The 15,391-nt window shown below is 50.8% G+C and overlaps 6 protein-coding genes across 6 annotated transcripts; 1 reads left to right on the forward strand and 5 right to left on the reverse strand.

The window, feature by feature from the left end:
- Positions 1 to 412: 412 nt before the first annotated feature.
- Positions 413 to 2,272, reverse strand: BGZ61DRAFT_498564 (uncharacterized protein; the record flags this gene model as incomplete). Its single annotated transcript, XM_046251288.1, has 1 exon — positions 413 to 2,272. The coding sequence occupies one exon, from the start codon at positions 2,270 to 2,272 to the stop codon at positions 413 to 415; it is 1,860 nt and encodes a 619-aa protein (XP_046097710.1).
- A 543-nt stretch (positions 2,273 to 2,815) lies between these two features.
- On the reverse strand, positions 2,816 to 4,565 carry BGZ61DRAFT_461673 (S-adenosyl-L-methionine-dependent methyltransferase). Its single transcript, XM_046247201.1, has 9 exons — positions 4,353 to 4,565; positions 4,154 to 4,293; positions 4,051 to 4,092; positions 3,932 to 3,998; positions 3,849 to 3,876; positions 3,784 to 3,796; positions 3,638 to 3,727; positions 3,224 to 3,566; positions 2,816 to 3,169 (listed from the first exon to the last, which is right to left on the reverse strand). Exons 1-9 carry the CDS (start codon positions 4,485 to 4,487, stop codon positions 2,933 to 2,935), a joined length of 1,095 nt encoding a protein of 364 aa, XP_046097711.1. The 5' UTR covers positions 4,488 to 4,565; the 3' UTR covers positions 2,816 to 2,932.
- A 2,980-nt stretch (positions 4,566 to 7,545) lies between these two features.
- BGZ61DRAFT_484090 (major facilitator superfamily domain-containing protein) lies at positions 7,546 to 9,062 on the forward strand (the record flags this gene model as incomplete). Its single annotated transcript, XM_046249561.1, has 3 exons — positions 7,546 to 8,061; positions 8,163 to 8,840; positions 8,895 to 9,062. The coding sequence occupies 3 exons, from the start codon at positions 7,546 to 7,548 to the stop codon at positions 9,060 to 9,062; spliced, it is 1,362 nt and encodes a 453-aa protein (XP_046097712.1).
- Positions 9,063 to 9,232: 170 nt separating this feature from the next.
- Positions 9,233 to 11,000, reverse strand: BGZ61DRAFT_121444 (uncharacterized protein). The gene has a single exon (XM_046237038.1). It carries the CDS (start codon positions 10,662 to 10,664, stop codon positions 9,402 to 9,404), a length of 1,263 nt encoding a protein of 420 aa, XP_046097713.1. The 5' UTR covers positions 10,665 to 11,000; the 3' UTR covers positions 9,233 to 9,401.
- Positions 11,001 to 13,045: 2,045 nt separating this feature from the next.
- Positions 13,046 to 13,804, reverse strand: BGZ61DRAFT_538349 (uncharacterized protein; the record flags this gene model as incomplete). The annotated part of the gene is made up of 1 exon (XM_046254640.1): positions 13,046 to 13,804. The coding sequence occupies one exon, from the start codon at positions 13,802 to 13,804 to the stop codon at positions 13,046 to 13,048; it is 759 nt and encodes a 252-aa protein (XP_046097714.1).
- On the reverse strand, positions 13,755 to 14,673 carry BGZ61DRAFT_121437 (uncharacterized protein). Its single transcript, XM_046237037.1, has one exon. The coding sequence runs from the start codon at positions 14,369 to 14,371 to the stop codon at positions 13,895 to 13,897; it is 477 nt and encodes a 158-aa protein (XP_046097715.1). The 5' UTR covers positions 14,372 to 14,673; the 3' UTR covers positions 13,755 to 13,894.
- Between the last annotated feature and the right edge of the window lie 718 nt (positions 14,674 to 15,391).

A 15,391-nucleotide genomic window follows, 5' to 3' on the forward strand; every position in this document is an offset into this window, starting at 1 on the left:
TGAAGTCTTGGAGAACCAAGCTCTATGTTCTATGGTTGAAGCCTTACTTCTGTGGTGTGAACATGGTCAGTTTTGAAGGGATCCAGAGCCTGAAACCGAAGCCACGGTGTGGAGATGGAGTCGGATGTGAAACAGAGATATTATCAACACGTTCAATGTACTCTGGTTGACGGAGATCCTTTCGCACTGGGGCTCTCAGTTGCGCACGCGATATCATCGGATAACATTGGCCGAAACAAAAAATATTGGGGGTGAAATGAGGAGTCATGAAACCTGATGCCTCCATACTACTAGTAGCTTTGACCTTATCGTGAAATAGTCCGAATGCCTGCTTTCATAAGTCGCCATCGTATGTTGATTGCAACACCGTCTCGACCGTCACAGAACTGCCAAACTAACCATTGACCCCTTATTAGGTGTTGTACTCAAACCTTTCTCCCGTTTGCGTGATTGGAAATTTGTCTACTGGCCCTTTCCACTTGCCCGCCCCCTTCAGCTCGAAGAGACTCTTCATTACCTGAAGAGATTCATCACGGTCCCAACCTTTAACCTCTTGCACCCCCTGAGTTCTCTTCTTTTGGAATAATGCTGCAATAGACTCCAGAAAGAATGAGATAACCGTGATCAAAAGCCCGAGTCCCAAAAGAACGAAAAATCCCACTACTGAAAAGTTCACCGTCCCTTCGGTTACCTTTGTTCTCTGCTTGTGACACATCCGCTCAAAGGCGTTGTTGAACGGGAGGTCTTCCGTAGTCGAACCCTCGGGGGCAACCCAGGGCCTGAGAATACTGATATTTGTAGGCGCCGCCGGACCTGTGGCGAATTCGACGACTTGGTGCTGCAACTTGGATAGTGCATCCACAAAGAGGGAGCTCATCTCAATCTCCCATTGATTTGGGGGTAGTGGTAATTGCGTCAGGCCGGCGACGAGCTCCTGCGCTTTGAGAAAGTTTTGTGTGCGAGTCCATACCAGGCGGTAAAAGCTTGACAACCCAAGGTTCCAACCCAGTCGCTCTGCAGTTACCAGCTGCACTTTGTTCAGAGCAAGATCTGAACCCCTAAAACTCGTCACGAGCTGGCTGCTACCTTGCAGCGGGGTGCATTTGTCGTTATTTGGGTTGCAGATCTGGTGTGTATCGACGCAGGCAATCGGGCTGACCCAGCGATCAGGGAGATACGCTTCAATCGGAGCGGATTGATCGAAAATTCTTGCTCCGAATACGGGATCGGAATTGAGACGCAGATGGCGGACGGAGTTGGGAGCAATCATAAACAGCGAGATGTCTCCATCACCAACGTCCAACTCCTTTATAGGTCTCCATAGCGCGCCAATGCTCCCACCCACTGAGTAATATACCCAGACCGAGTAGCCAATATTCATCTCTCTTCCTCTTGTACTGTAGGCGTATGTGTAATTGTTCTCACTCACAGGGCCATATAGGTACCTGATGAGTTCATTGTCCTCCCAATTCAGCCTCTTAGCCTCTGCTCCGGTCACAAACTGGACAAATCCCGGTTGAGTAATTAAAGGCGCGCATATGGTTTCTCTTTTGTATTTGATCCGGTTGCGTTTGGGTTCGTTGATCCCAAGATGGAGATGAGAGTCGATCATTTCGGATTTCATTTTGAGGACGGAACTGTTCAGGCAAATTCTGTCTGCAAAGGGGCAGGTGACAGACTCGTTAGTCCACGAAAGCGACGGTGCGGGTAACGCTTGACACATGCTTCCCGGAGAACTCTGGTAGCACTGTCGAGAGTAGATTCCCGCTTGGAGGTTGTCGTAGGCTTCTTTACTCTGGAGCGCATCCCTGTCGCTCACATTGGCAAGCCCGCAATTTCCTGAGCTAACAAGTCTGTATTCGGTTGCAGAATCGGATATTTGAGAAGAGAATACTGCAAGGATTCCGAAGGCGATGACATACAGCACCCCAAATGCCGCCCACGGAAAAGTCCTTTGAAACGATCGATTCGCCACCCCACGCCAATGCCACGACTGCAAGAGAAATACCCATGCAGCACCCATGGGAGACGTGGTATTTCGAAGGACAGATTGGCGTTGATAATGCAGACCGTCGTGTCTGCCGTTTGATGCAAGGGCATGATATGCTGCAAAGCTCAAAATGCGCCAGAGTCTAGAGGCGATGACAGTGACGAAGGCCGCAATGAAGGCAAGAAGGAAACCCGCACCGCGAGATGAAAGTGTAATAGTTGCGCCTGCGACTCTTCCGCGGCTCCAGTCTGTCCAGAGTCCTGTATAGATTGTGGATGACATGGTCGTCCAAGGGGGATTGCGTCTTTGCGGCGATGTCTGATGACAGGTAACAAATGATGAGTGACAGGCCTGGAATCAGCTTGAAATCCAGCTGGGCTCTTTTTGACATTTACGTGTTCTTTTTCCTTGCTTTTGCTGAAGAGACTGTCAATTGGTAAAGCTGGCGAGACAGTGCAAGCCACTTGCCTTGGCACCAAACACGAGTAGGCCCAAGGGCTTGGCAGCAGAGATCTATTGGGGTTGACGTTGCCACATTCCTCAGAGACTAAACTCAACACGCCAAGTTTCATTTCCATTCTGGAGCCAAGCTCTCGGTGCCTTAGCCTAAGTGGTGCTGAGGTCAGGCTGAGTATCGCACAGTCCGCGATGGATCGTTCGGACAGTTCCTGCTTTCAATCCCATTCAGACTTTCTCAATTAAACTAGTCACTAAAATTACCATCAATATAGGTTTCGGCATGTTATTGAGTAGAATATTAAAATAAATGGATACAGTATTCACTGGACCAGACTAAGTGTTATCGTTTACTAGAGCTGCCATGACGACGAATTGGCTCTGTCAAGATTAAGCAGAAAGGTGTCACTACCGAGATAAGATAGGATTCGATGAAAATAGAATATCAGTGACGATAATCTAGCGTTTCTACTATAGCTTATCCAATCAGGATGACTCCGGCTTCCGGCCCCAGACCACCTTTTGCCAGAAAAACGGATGAACCTTTTTAGACCTACTCTCACGACGAAAATGGGCAAGGTAAACAGTGACATCCTCCTTGGACCAACCTAGAAGAGTAGCCATGTAGAGCACAGTACCTTCTGCATCCTGTTCAAGGGCGAGCTGGGTGTACGAGCCGACCTCCTGGAGTCTTGGGTCTTTGGCCCACCCACCAAAGGGGTTCTATTGTAGTATGAGCCATCAATTCGCTGTAGGTCGAGAGGGGAATGCACATACCTTGAAATCCCTTTCCTCAATATCGACGAATCCGGCTTCCTGCATGGCCTTCTTCTGTAAACCATCTTCAAAGACTGTAAACGGCCGGCCAAGTATGCGTCCTCCTTCAACGAAGAATTTTCCCCATTGGCTCATAGCACTCGTCTCAGAAACGGAATCGTCATCACTCTGAAGACGCGATGAAGGCTCGAAGCTCTCAATATAGCCCCCCGGCTTGAGGCATTTATAGGCCTGTTTGAAGAGGGCTGTCCAATCCTTGATGCTGCCAACAAGCCAGCGCATATGGACGTAATCAAGAGAATCGTTCTGAAATGTCCAATCTTGCGTACAGTCATCAATTTGGCTAGGGTTAAGGCAACAATTAGCACCAGCGTAAATCTTTAGAGTATATCTCATAAAACAAGTAGTCCTTACAACTCGAGGTTTGGTGGAACCCAACTTGGTTGTGTGGGTGCTAGATCAGTCCCAATAACTGAGAGATGGGGAAACTCGTCAGCAAAATCGCTTCGCCTCGTGTAAGTATGTCATTTCCAAGATATGAGGCCTTAAAGGAAACATACATTGCCCAGATGCCTAGGGATTAAATTAATGACCAGTAACCACCCATCTCGTTCGAGTTACGTACCTGTTCCAGTTCCAATGTCTACAACTTTCTAGTCGATCGTATTTATTAGTGAACCGGTGACGTTGACCAAGTTGCAAGCATACGTTGATGTTTTCTGGTAGCGGAGCTAGGTGGAGTTTATCCCCTAGTAAGAGGGTGAGGACATGGTGACTGAGTATGTCGACGGTAAGCTGAGTTCTGCGTCCACTCGTGCCAAACTCACTTGATATCCATCGCTTCCCGATGGGTATCGTCGATGGGACCCCTATTGCCAAGTTAACAACTAGAACGCGTCTCCATCGGCCAGATATGCTATTTCAACACACCAGTACTCGGCATTTCCACGCTCGCTGTGGTATTTTCTGCCTTGGATCGTCCTGTAATTGAGGATGCTAGACGTCAGGGACACAGTTGAGCTGACGTTATCAAACACAGCTGAGTCAACATCGTCTTGCTCGTCTTGTTCCTAGAGGTCCCTGATTATTAGCTTTGAAGCGCAGATGTGTCAGGGTACATCTGACGAACCGGCAATTGCGCCCAGTGTTGTGGGGGGAGAATGTTAGTGTCGGTCTGTTCAGTTGCCGTCTGAGCGGGAACCGGTGACGTTACCTCAGCAGTAGCGCCACCATCGGGATCGTTCTGAGATGGTAGGTCCGGCATGTTTGTTTAGTGTTGCGACATTTCATGGAACACAAAGCGGCAAAGTAGAAGTGGGATGGGATCATTATATTGTGAGGTGAAATGCGGGGACGTCCATCAGGACATTTGCATGTGTGTTCAACCAACACAATATTGAGGTTTGAGCCAATAGGCCTCCACGATGGCCCCGTACCATGCCGCGGCACCGTCCCGGTGCATTACAGGGTCAATTCGTCACCGCTCTTCCGCTCCAATAAACCAGGTCTCTTCTCTTTGTGGTAGCGAGCGATTAACACCGTCCTTCAGCATTCGAAGCGCTAGATGACGCACTATCTGGCTTGCCGAGTAGTTGAAGTAATTTTGGCTACCCTTCCATATGCTCAAAGGTCATATAGACAAGTGGTACGATCCTAGGGCCAGTAGAGCCCATCATTTCGCACCAAAGAGGAGGGGTAGGCTGGGGCAAAGGTCTTTCGTCTCGTTGGTAGGGTTCGGCTGACGCGCGTCTACCCTGGGTTGTTGGGTTTGTTTACCCCGCATCTGTGAGGCAGTTTTCAGGGTCTGGAACTGATCTTTCATCATTCAAGAAACTCTGCAAGAGTATTAACAGATAGTCCGCGTTCCGAATGTAACAGCGGTAACAGTGCCTCACCACCACCCTCTCAGTCACCCAGGCGGCCTGAATTTCGGGTCCCCTTGCAGTTGTCCCGGAAATAAAACCCTCGCAGTGACAAATCAAGGACAAGATTACCTTAATACTGCAAGTGGAAAATGGTCCTCTGCCATGGCTGCTCCAAGACAGAACAACGCTTAGCGTGATCGCCTCGGACAGAGGGGCGCTTGCATAGGAAGTTGTAATAGCTTTCGGTTTCCAAATGAAAGGTTTTCGTCAAAAAGTTCAGCAATAACTCTGCAGACATTCATATGAAGCCGTGGGAACATGATCGATGTCCACAAAAAATCTCACAGTACATTTTACTAATTCATAAACATTAACTGTACCTTAAGCAGACGAACAAATTTAAAAATTAGATCAGAGAAATGGACAAGTAGTCTTACCAACTATGATTAGGTAGTAGTAGGACCACATCTCTTGCACGGTGCAATGGCAAAACTTCGATGTTGCCCAGCCCCTACCCTGTAGGCTGCGAAAGATATATCCCAAGTGGTCCATGCCGTGACGTGCAGATAAATGCTATTTCCTACCAAATTTGTTATATCTATCCGTAAAAGTACTTGCATTCCCTCCTTATACTTGACTTACTGTCAGGGAGCCTTTGCCAGGTTGTTTCTGCTGTTGGATCTCGACAGATGTTTCCTGCAAACCGCCTTTCCTTCAGCTCCAGCGCTGGTACTACGATCGTGTATTTGTATTCTAGATCGGTTCCAATACTATGTGATGTTAAACAGAAACTTTCGAACCTCAAAGTTAACTCGCTATATGGCATTGTTACTGGCTGCTGGCTCACCTAAAGAGAGCGCTAAGAAATGGCTGTTTAATGTCCCATTTATCCACAATACAGCGACAAGCTTCATCATTTAGTCTTGAGACACAGTGTTCCGACAAAGCATCCCCGTAAAGTAAAATAAATCGGAACATTGTGCCGCAACAGCAAGGAAGTTTGCCCCCTTCTTTCATGCCGTAATGGGACTTTGGAGGGATCTATCGCGAGCAATGGGCCACAGCGCTTTAAATTACGGATAATTCCGTACTTTAATCGATCGCTTTACCTCTATTGCAGACTTCGCATTGGTTGAATTGCTGATGGGTTACTCTAATCAAGACACCAAGAAAGCGCCTCTTTTCTATACGCAGCTCCGAAACTGGGTTGTACCCATGTTTACCGCCATCACTGCCTTCCCTACTGAGTGCTTTCTACATCATGCGAATTGCAAGGTAAAAATTTGTCCTTCAACCGGTGCTACAATGTCACGGTCATTGACTGGCAGCTTAATTGTTTCGTTCAGCCGTGCGAGGTATGTGGCTCTTCGATTCGGTGCCGACATGGGCAAATTGCGCGATTGTCCAAGACTGAGCGCGGAGGGTAAATTATTAGCCGCCAACCTGAGTGGTAAGAGTATAGAGTACCCTGGGAAATATACACGTGCTTCCGAGTTGTCACATGAGCAGCTCCTCGGATGATTGGCGGTATTCTCGCTAGGCTCGATTGTGAGATTGATGTATCAGATGAGAGACGAGGGAATTAAGTGGATAATGAGTGGGATCAAGCAGCGGGTGACCTAAAACGGAAGTATGCTTGAAATTTGTGGCAGTTCTCGTGATGGAGGAATGCAGGGTGTCTGGGGAACAACTAACCTGACAGAAAGTTAGCGACGTTTAGTAAGGCAGTCTTAAAATTATATAATATTCCCAATTGTACTGATTTCCCCGTGGCAAGAGCTTTACCCGGAGACTCGTCGATGACGTTGGAACTTGGAAATGAGGCTCTGTCCTCGCGGAGCCGCCCGCAAGAACGCCTCATTGACTAATTCCAAGCTCAACGACAAGTGGACCTGGCTTATCAAGCACCAAGACGGATCCTCATGGGGTATTTTAAGCCGCCTGACCTGGGTACAAAGAAACGTCATATTGGGGGTCATTCGACTTGCCCCCTGTATTGTCGAACGGAAGAGCGCCGTACTGATGTAAAAGTCGAGTTCGTGATATCCTTGTTAGCTCGAGATCCATATCACGGCCCCACCGTCGCACCACTATTTATCTACCGACGCCAATGGATGCTCACGATCATATCTATATGGGTCGTTCGGTTTGAAGCGGTTCGGCAAACGTCGGCTAGACAAGCAGTGCGGAATGCGGAATGAATCCTGGAGGCTGTCAACCAACTCATGTTGCGGCCTGCTGCGAGCTGCATTTAAGAAACACAAGTGGGACAACGTGGGAGAATGGATACTTGATAAGACTTGGAAATTTTCTCAGTGGGTCGATTGATGATACGAATGCGACCATGGAGTGTAATAAAAACGACGTGATGGCGGTCTACCGGTTTCTTGACGGCTCTGGGTGGACTGGGCGTATACCATTGCTATCAGACAATAAACTTTCAACGAGCAAGAAACCATGGCAACTATGACGATGTCAGAGCTGGAAATGGCAACTGCCACAGCATCTTCACGACAACTCAAAACTCCTGGCGAAGGATTATTGACTCAACGCGAAAACCCTTTCACCACGACCGAGTCCTCCCCTGAAGGATCGATAAAAGACGACCCCGTCCTCGAAGCATCGCGGCTCGCCGACCTCGAAGCCCCCGATGGCGGCCGCGGCTGGGTAGTTGTGGCTGGATGTGCCATCTTGACGTACTGGTTCATGGGCACCAGCTACTCGTGGGGTGTCATCCAGAATGCTCTGGTGGAAGATGATGTGGGCTCGGCGGCGTCTCTTTCGTTCGTCGGGTCAGTCGCCACGGCGATGGTTTCTGCAATGGCTCTCATCACAGCTAAGATCAGTGGGCTGCTTGGGTCGCGATATACATGTATGATTGGTGTTGTGATGCTGGGACTTGGAGAAATCCTCGCTGGGCTTACAACCCATGCTGTTGGTGGGCTTTTTGCAACGGCTGGGGTTGTGTTCGGGGTAGGGAATGGTCTCTGCTTCATGGCAAGTTCATCTATTTATTTGTTTACCTTTTCGTCGGGTTTTCCTACCCATCTTGCACTGGCTAACCAACGTATTAGACGGCGTCTGTCGCCCCGGCCCAATGGTTCTCCAAGAAGCGCGGTCTCGCCAACGGGATCGTTTTTGCCGCTGGTGGTTTAGGAGGTGCTGTCACGAGTCTCGCCATGAATTCTCTCGTGGAGGCCGTCGGCCCTGCATGGACCTTTCGAATTCTTGGGTTTCTCATCATTGGTATCGGCCTGCCAGCTGCTTGGCTCGTGCAAGAGCGTCGGAAAGTCCCTAACAGGTTCCTCGACTGGAGTCTTTTCCGCAACATCAACTTCGTTCTCTTGTTTGCTGGAGGCGCCATCGGTTCGTTTCCCCTTCTAGTACCGCCCTTCTTCATCCCTCTCTACAGCCGTTCCATCGGGTTGGAGTCGAGGACAGGTGCGTACCTTGTCGCGGGCTTCAACTTTGCCTCAGCAATAGGAAGGATCAGTTCGGGGCTATTGAGTGACAGGATTGGGGCTGTCAACGCATTGTTTTCAGCATTGACGCTGAACGCGCTGACTATCTTGGTCCTGTGGCCTTTTGCCACTTCGATTGGAACGCTCGTCGCGTTCGTCATTATCAACGGCATGTCGAGTGGCGCATTCTTTTCGGCGATGCCCACGACGGTTGGCAATATTTTCGGCTCAACTAGAGTCGCTGCCGCCATGGGCTTTATTGTCACCGGATGGGTTGGTGGCTTCATGATGGTGAGTTATATGAGGCTCTTCATCACGACATAACGGATCTAACTCAACTTGCAGGGTGCTCCAATTGCTGGATATATGCTCGACGCCTTTGGTGGAAGGCAAGCTGGCTCAAAACCCTATCGTCCTGCTATTTTCTGGGCCGGAGCAATGGCCTTGACGGCAGCGATATTGATAGGGGCCATGAGGGTCAGGCTCTCTAGAAAGTTAATGGTCAAGGTCTAAATGGGTAAAATGGAGTAGAGTGGTATCATCTGAGATAGAGCAGCCCCTATGGTATGATACGCTTATGCTACGGGTGCCAGAGTCCGTTAACATGGGATTTAAAGCCTCCCCTCCTTCGGACACTGTTGCATTCAGTAGATGAAAGAAATTACGCGGAAAAGTGTAACTTTATTTCTATGTAATGATGATGTAAGAGCCAGTCTTCCATAGACGACTGTGACAGTGGCTGCTGGAGGCCCTTGGAATCATGGGGCCGGCTGTCCGGCCATCTGACCTAGATCCCGAAGATCCTGGACCTTCCGGTCTGGGTCCGGCGTTTGGAGATACCCTCAGATAAGCTTAATCCGCCCACGGGTCAGCATCGTCAAGTGCGGCATACGCCGGCTCATCTAAAAGAAAATCGAGTATGTTATTGCCAGCTCTGTCAAGGCTGTCGTTGTGAAATTGGAGCCCTGGCTCCAATCGAGAAGACTCGACGACAGGAAAAAAGTCTTGCGACGCAAAGTAGGGTTCCTCGGCACCCTCGAGGGCATAGAATCCCAAATTCAACGGACGTAACAGATTGTTATCGACTGCGTCACTGAGGGAAGCCTCGGCATGGGGGGCACTCGGAGGGGCATAGGGGGCACTCGGAGGGGCATAGACAGGAACCGCCCGCTTGTCGCGAGCTTCCATGGTGCCTCCGTCGGTATTTTCGGTGGGGAATTTCCGAAAAGAGGAATGCGACGCAGGCGTGGGGATATCGCAAAAGACGCGAGTGATGTCCCACGCAAGCTTCGCCATGCTCTCCGGGTCCGACGGGTTATTGTGCGCTTGCAGCAAAGCGGGCAGATTCTCCTGCAGCCTGTGCTCACCGTCGCGAGCCAGGAGTGCCATTGGTTCAGCGATGCCCTCCATGACATAGGGCGACGCCGGCCGCGGATGCTCGCTGAAGAGTGTATCCCACATCCAATACCACTTGTCCGTCTCGGTAGGGAGTCTCGGGATCACAGCAAGACGCACGGCTTCTTCAGGGAGAAGGCCATGAAGAATGGGGTTATCAATGCCAATCTTTGTGAGTTCTGGCACGCCCGGGCAGTTGCCGGCGCGAACGTGAGAGTCAAGAGTGCCCTTTGTCGGGAAAATGGCCCAACACGTTGGACAGTAATGATCCCCGACGACGTGGGCCCGATTGATGTGCTGCCTGACGTCGGCGAGCCGCTTCAATTTGTGCTTCTCCAGGCACCGATAGTGCCTATAGGGGTCAAGCTTGTAGAAGGGACAAGCCAAGAGGCTGTCCCGTTGCCTTTCTTCCTCGCCATGGCGGATAGGCCAGTCGCCACGTGCACCCTTTCTGGGGGTGTGGCCGTCATCCCCGTCGTTGCCCCTGTTGTCCTGCTCTTCTGAGTCCCTTCTTCTCTTTCCTCTCTTTCTTGGCCTATATCCTTTCCCCGGCGGCGATTGCTGACGTCTTGCCGGGGTCAAGGCAAAGTCTGGGGAAGTATCTGATACGCTTATAATCTGTTTGTGCTTGTTGGAAAATAGATTTAAATAGTCTTTTGCGTCCAGATCAGATGGATCCACCAGGCGCTCTCTTAGAGCCGAAGAGCCATCAGGAACCATGGAATTGGTATCCTCGTAGGTATAGTCTGGTACGGTCAGCAACGTTGCTTAAGGAATAGAGACTGGAAATACTCACAAGGGTTGGGGGCGATCTCTTCTTCTGGAAAGAGGATCTTATACATGTCACGCCATTTATCCTCTTGACTAGCGGATCTGTTTCTTTGGTTTCTCAGCATATTTACTTGCTCTTGGCTGATCCAATCTGGTTCTTTCGGTTCGGCCTTGCATGGTTCGGGCTGAAGCTGATGATTTAGTAACCCAGACTCGTTTATGAACCTCTCCTGGCATCTGCCGCACTGGGATTTGGGTAGCTGGTGCCGACGATAGAGATGCTCCCTGTGGCGAGAAACCGTCAGTACCTTCTGGAGTGTCAATGAGGATAAATAAACCAAAAAAGGACTCACTTGACTCGGTGGACACTGGACCAATGGTGCAGGCATGATTTTTCGGATCCGTATTTTTGCGGATTATGCTTGAGGAATGGGCAGGCAAATCTTTCATAGTCGGCTTCAGATCGCATCGGCGCCAGGCGTGGTTTTTTGTTCCACTCGTCGTTGTCATCATCCTTGTCATGGCCGTCGAACCCTCTCTTCCCTGTTCGTTTTCTCGTGGCACTAGATTGGCTGTCGTCCCCTCTCTGGCGTTTTTCCCGCGTTGATCGGTTTTCCATACCTCTAGCGCTGGATTGGCCCTTGTAGGAAGATGTCGCCCCGGCCGTACGTGGTTCACTCCCATGAGATACTTCTGGCTTGCTCCCTTTCCCTGACCCCAGACCTGTAATTCGGTTGAGAGAAGGGTCATGAGCTCTTGGCTGGCACCCTTTGATGGACAATAACACCATAGTTATGGCAGCAACGCTTAAATGCAAACCTCCTTTCCCTAGAATTCTCAAAGGCAACATCAACCAAAGCCACGGGTTCAAACCGTTCTCATGGGGAGGGTCTGCACAAGTGTCCACAAGCGGTGCGGGAGCGTGAAGGGACAACAAATCGTCAGATGCGGCCGTAAGGCAGTTATTGGGGTCGGTATTTGCCTTGAACAACGGATCTATTTGTATGTATGGCGAAAGCGCTGCAGTACCACCCTCCTTGGCGATTCGTGAGGGGTGCGAGGGAGTTTCGGTCTCGTCTTTCCGACAATAGCGTCTTCCGGCAGCCCGGCCATGGGAGCGATCGCCGGTTGAATAGGTCGACATGCCCTGTGTTTGGCCCATCATCTCCATAAGATGGCCTATGTGCTGAAGCACCACTGAGCCCAATCTTGCTGCAAGAGACTCCATTTGTTCCCTCCGACAACTGTCTCGGACCTCAGCGATGGGGTGATGAGAGGTGGCGCGAAAACCCATAGGGCTGGACAGCGTTCGCGGGACACCTCTTGTGCGACTTGGGGATGTAGGAGTGTCCATCGATGTATCGGGTATCAGAGCGAGACATATTGGGGGATGCCGGATTCTACGACGGGGGTTGGAGGATTTGGTGTCGGTTAGGCGACGTGTTCGGCTCGTGGGTTTGCCATGCTGGCTCGGATGGTTCGGCTTGTGGTGCTGGTATTGTTTCCTCGCGATGGTGGAAGCGCCTGTGTCCGATCGCATGGCAACATCCCGCTGGGAGAGTTGGGTCGAAGGTCGAGGCCGTCGTTCTTTGGGGCCCAAGTCGCGGGAGCAGGTGAGGCGAGCAGGGACCAAGACTTCGCTGGTCAACGCGAAAGCGGTGCCAACAGCCGGTGATGTCATGGGCAGATGGCGACGCGTCTGGCATCTGTCGTGGTGTCGTGAACATTTGGGTTGGATCGACGAGAAGAGCCTCAGTGACGGTTGGAAGGTTGGCGCATTCAAGCTCTTAGTCATCAACGAGTGACAGGGTTTCTGATTGGCTACCACGCCAGCTTGATCCAATTAAACACCTTTGTCTTAATAAGGTTAAAGGCGGGTTTATAAGTGCCGGACGCTGTCCCAGAAAATTACCCAAATATGCGCGATGATGAGATTGAAAAATACACAGCCGCTACTCTCTATCAAGATATATCACCTAGTAAATGCTTTATTAGGATAGGCTCGACCATCTTAGTCTCTCTGATGTCATCTGCCCACTCTTCATCCACCAAGATGCGATGCACTCGAGATGCCACTGCGGGGCCGATTGGATTCCCATGAGCTTGCGCAATCATAAACATTCGGCGTTGGATGTTACGCGGACTTGAGTTGGTCGCCATGGGACATAAAGAATCAAGAATTGAGGACACCATAGAGACGCAGACAGGAGGCTGTGACAACAATTTAAACAGAGAGGGACACAGGGCATAAGAAACAAATGATGTTCGTTGTCTTTGGATCCCAGAGTACTCGACCGCAACTAGATACCGCCCCGCCAATGCACTACCCCCTAGCAAGTATCATCAGGTTGGGGGATGAAGAAATCGTCCCAGGCCAATCTATCATCCATAGCTTCCTGGTGTTCCGATGCGCCAAACTCTTCCATAGGAGCAGAGACGCTGGTATCGTCAAGACTGTGGGGAATCACTGACTGGGAGTCAGGATAAGCTCCCGTCAGGCAGACTAGGTCAAGAAAGTGTGGAACCTTGGAGAGGAAGAGGTGGATTTCACCAGAGCTTCCGTCTCCCGCGCTCTGAAGCCTCTTGGCAAGCTCCTTGACAAAATCCGGGGGTGGAGCCCGAGCGATCGCCTCAAGATCGCTGACACTCGGTACGTACGGTGCTGGGATGTAGTTCTGGTTGGGATGTATGATCTTGTAGATCCTGACCCATTGCTTTCCAGGTGTTTCGTGGCGACCGCGGCGAGTCTTGCAGAGTTTCTTCAGTTGCTCGGGCCCGATGTGCGATGGATCAGCACAAGATGTCGGCTCTCCGGGGCAGGTGCATCGATGACGCAGCTTTAAGTGGTCTCTGTCGTATTCCCTCGTCAGATACGTGTTGCTAACTCTACTGAATGGACGGCAATACTTCACACGCCGGATGTCCTTGCAATTATTGTCACAAGTCTTGGTTCCGGTACGTAGATTGGGATGCGCACTCCTGATCGGGCAGAGAAGCTGGCAACCGTTGCGGGCCCCACCAGCATCCTGGCGGTTGCCCTGAGGCGTGGATTGGACATTCATCGCGTCGTCGCTGGCTCCAGAGCTCATTTCGAGATATCGCTTTCGTCTGGGTTCTGATGTTTTGGGTGAGGCGAGCGATGTCCAATCCCCGCAACCAAGCCACGCTAGCTGAATGGATCATGGGCGTGGTTCGCCAGCATAAGGCAAACGGCCTCGCATGCCAGCTTTGGACAATTCCAGGCTCAATGGAGGGATAGAAATCGCAAAATAAAATAAAAATAGGTCAAATACGAAGTGGAAATGCAGGTGCAAGCAAATTGAACCATGTGAATTTTCTGCTTCCGCTACCATTAACCGACAGGTCGAGACGAATTGAAGCCACGGCAAAATCGCGGTTAATGCCATCCTGCCATCCCACGTCATATTGTCGAATTCGACGATTGGATTGTCGGATTCGACAATCGCCTGGGCGAACCACCACGTATTCGTCTGATACCCCGCAGGCGGTGCGAAGATAGAAGCCATTTCATCTCTCCCAAATGGAATCGCGCGCCGTCCAAACCAAACGATTATCCTCATTGTAGCTCGATAGGGAATCGCAATCCTCCCTATCGTGAAATCCGACATATACATTCGTTGGTGTCTCGTTCGCATCGTGCTTCTTTACTTCGCTGCCGTTGACGAGGCTCTGAACTGCTGTCGGATCACCGTGACGTCCTACGTCATCAGCTTCGCGAGGCCAAGAGAACATTTTTCAACACCCGCAAACCAACTCCACCATGTCAGTGCATACTACACCTTGCCAGCTACGTGTGAGCAAAGCTGACCTGTCCCAGGAACGCCAACAATACCTTGCACGATGATGCTCAGGGTCAGTCAGAGGTCCAGCGCCGCTTGGCTGCTGGCTTGCCCGCTCCGTCCGTCATGAGTAAAGTCGCCCGCGCTGGCGAACGTATCAAGACGGTAGACGAAGTCATGGGCAAGACGGTCCAGGAGGCGAGGGAGAACCCCAGTGTAATACTGTCGGGTTTGGAGGATGCGTGCAAAGATATGTTCAGGGACCTTGACCAGATCGCCAAGGACTAGGCATCTCGCCCAAAGGTTGGGTTTGTATGATGCCAGTGTGTGAGGAGAAGGAATGAAGTTAAGCAGAAAAGTGAGGCATGCCGGGCACCTGTTTGTATGCAGAAAAGTGAGGCTGGCCGAGCATGAGTGATGGATGGTAGATGATGACCAATGGGTCGAGCAACATCTTCTTTCAACAACTCAGACAGTCAGGAGTTGAAACTAGAGTCTTTGACCTGACTGCACAAATGTGTTGCGCATTTGCGCAAGTACGCAGTTGTGGAGGTACCGGGCAGCTCCGGACGTAGCACACAGCGCAAGGCATTACGCCGCTGCGTAGTACAGATGCAGGCAGTACGCCGCTGCGTAGTACAGATGCAGGCTAGGCAGTACGCAGCTGCGCAGTACAAATACACGCAAATGCGTGAGGTTGGCGGGGGCGTCCGCCACGCAAATGTGTGCTGGTTGCGCATTTGCGCATTTACGAGAGTGCGTTTCAACCACGCAAATGCGTGCGGGATGTCAGTGCCCTTGGCTATCCGGGTTCGCCCTCCATTCAGTTGGAACCACCCAAGAAAGAAGCGCGTTCTAATGGCTGCGAGCGTTCAT

This window comes from Ilyonectria robusta (assembly GCF_021365365.1).
Source record: "Ilyonectria robusta strain PMI_751 chromosome Unknown BGZ61scaffold_28, whole genome shotgun sequence".
NCBI lineage: Eukaryota > Fungi > Ascomycota > Sordariomycetes > Hypocreales > Nectriaceae > Ilyonectria > Ilyonectria robusta.

What these genes read in the sequence shown, in the direction of transcription:
- BGZ61DRAFT_461673 (XM_046247201.1), bottom strand. Translation starts at nt 4,487, where the DNA reads ATGCCGGACCTACCATCTCAGAACGATCCCGATGGTGGCGCTACTGCT. An exon ending in CGGGAAGCGATGGATATCAA is followed by an intron (nt 3,999 to 4,050) that starts GTGAGTTTGGCA and finishes CGACATACTCAG; the next exon opens with TCACCATGTCCTCACCCTCT. An exon ending in GTTCCACCAAACCTCGAGTT is followed by an intron (nt 3,567 to 3,637) that starts GTAAGGACTACT and finishes CCTTAACCCTAG; the next exon opens with CCAAATTGATGACTGTACGC.
- BGZ61DRAFT_121444 (XM_046237038.1), bottom strand. Translation starts at nt 10,664, where the DNA reads ATGGTTCCTGATGGCTCTTCGGCTCTAAGAGAGCGCCTGGTGGATCCA.
- BGZ61DRAFT_121437 (XM_046237037.1), bottom strand. Translation starts at nt 14,371, where the DNA reads ATGCGAACGAGACACCAACGAATGTATATGTCGGATTTCACGATAGGG.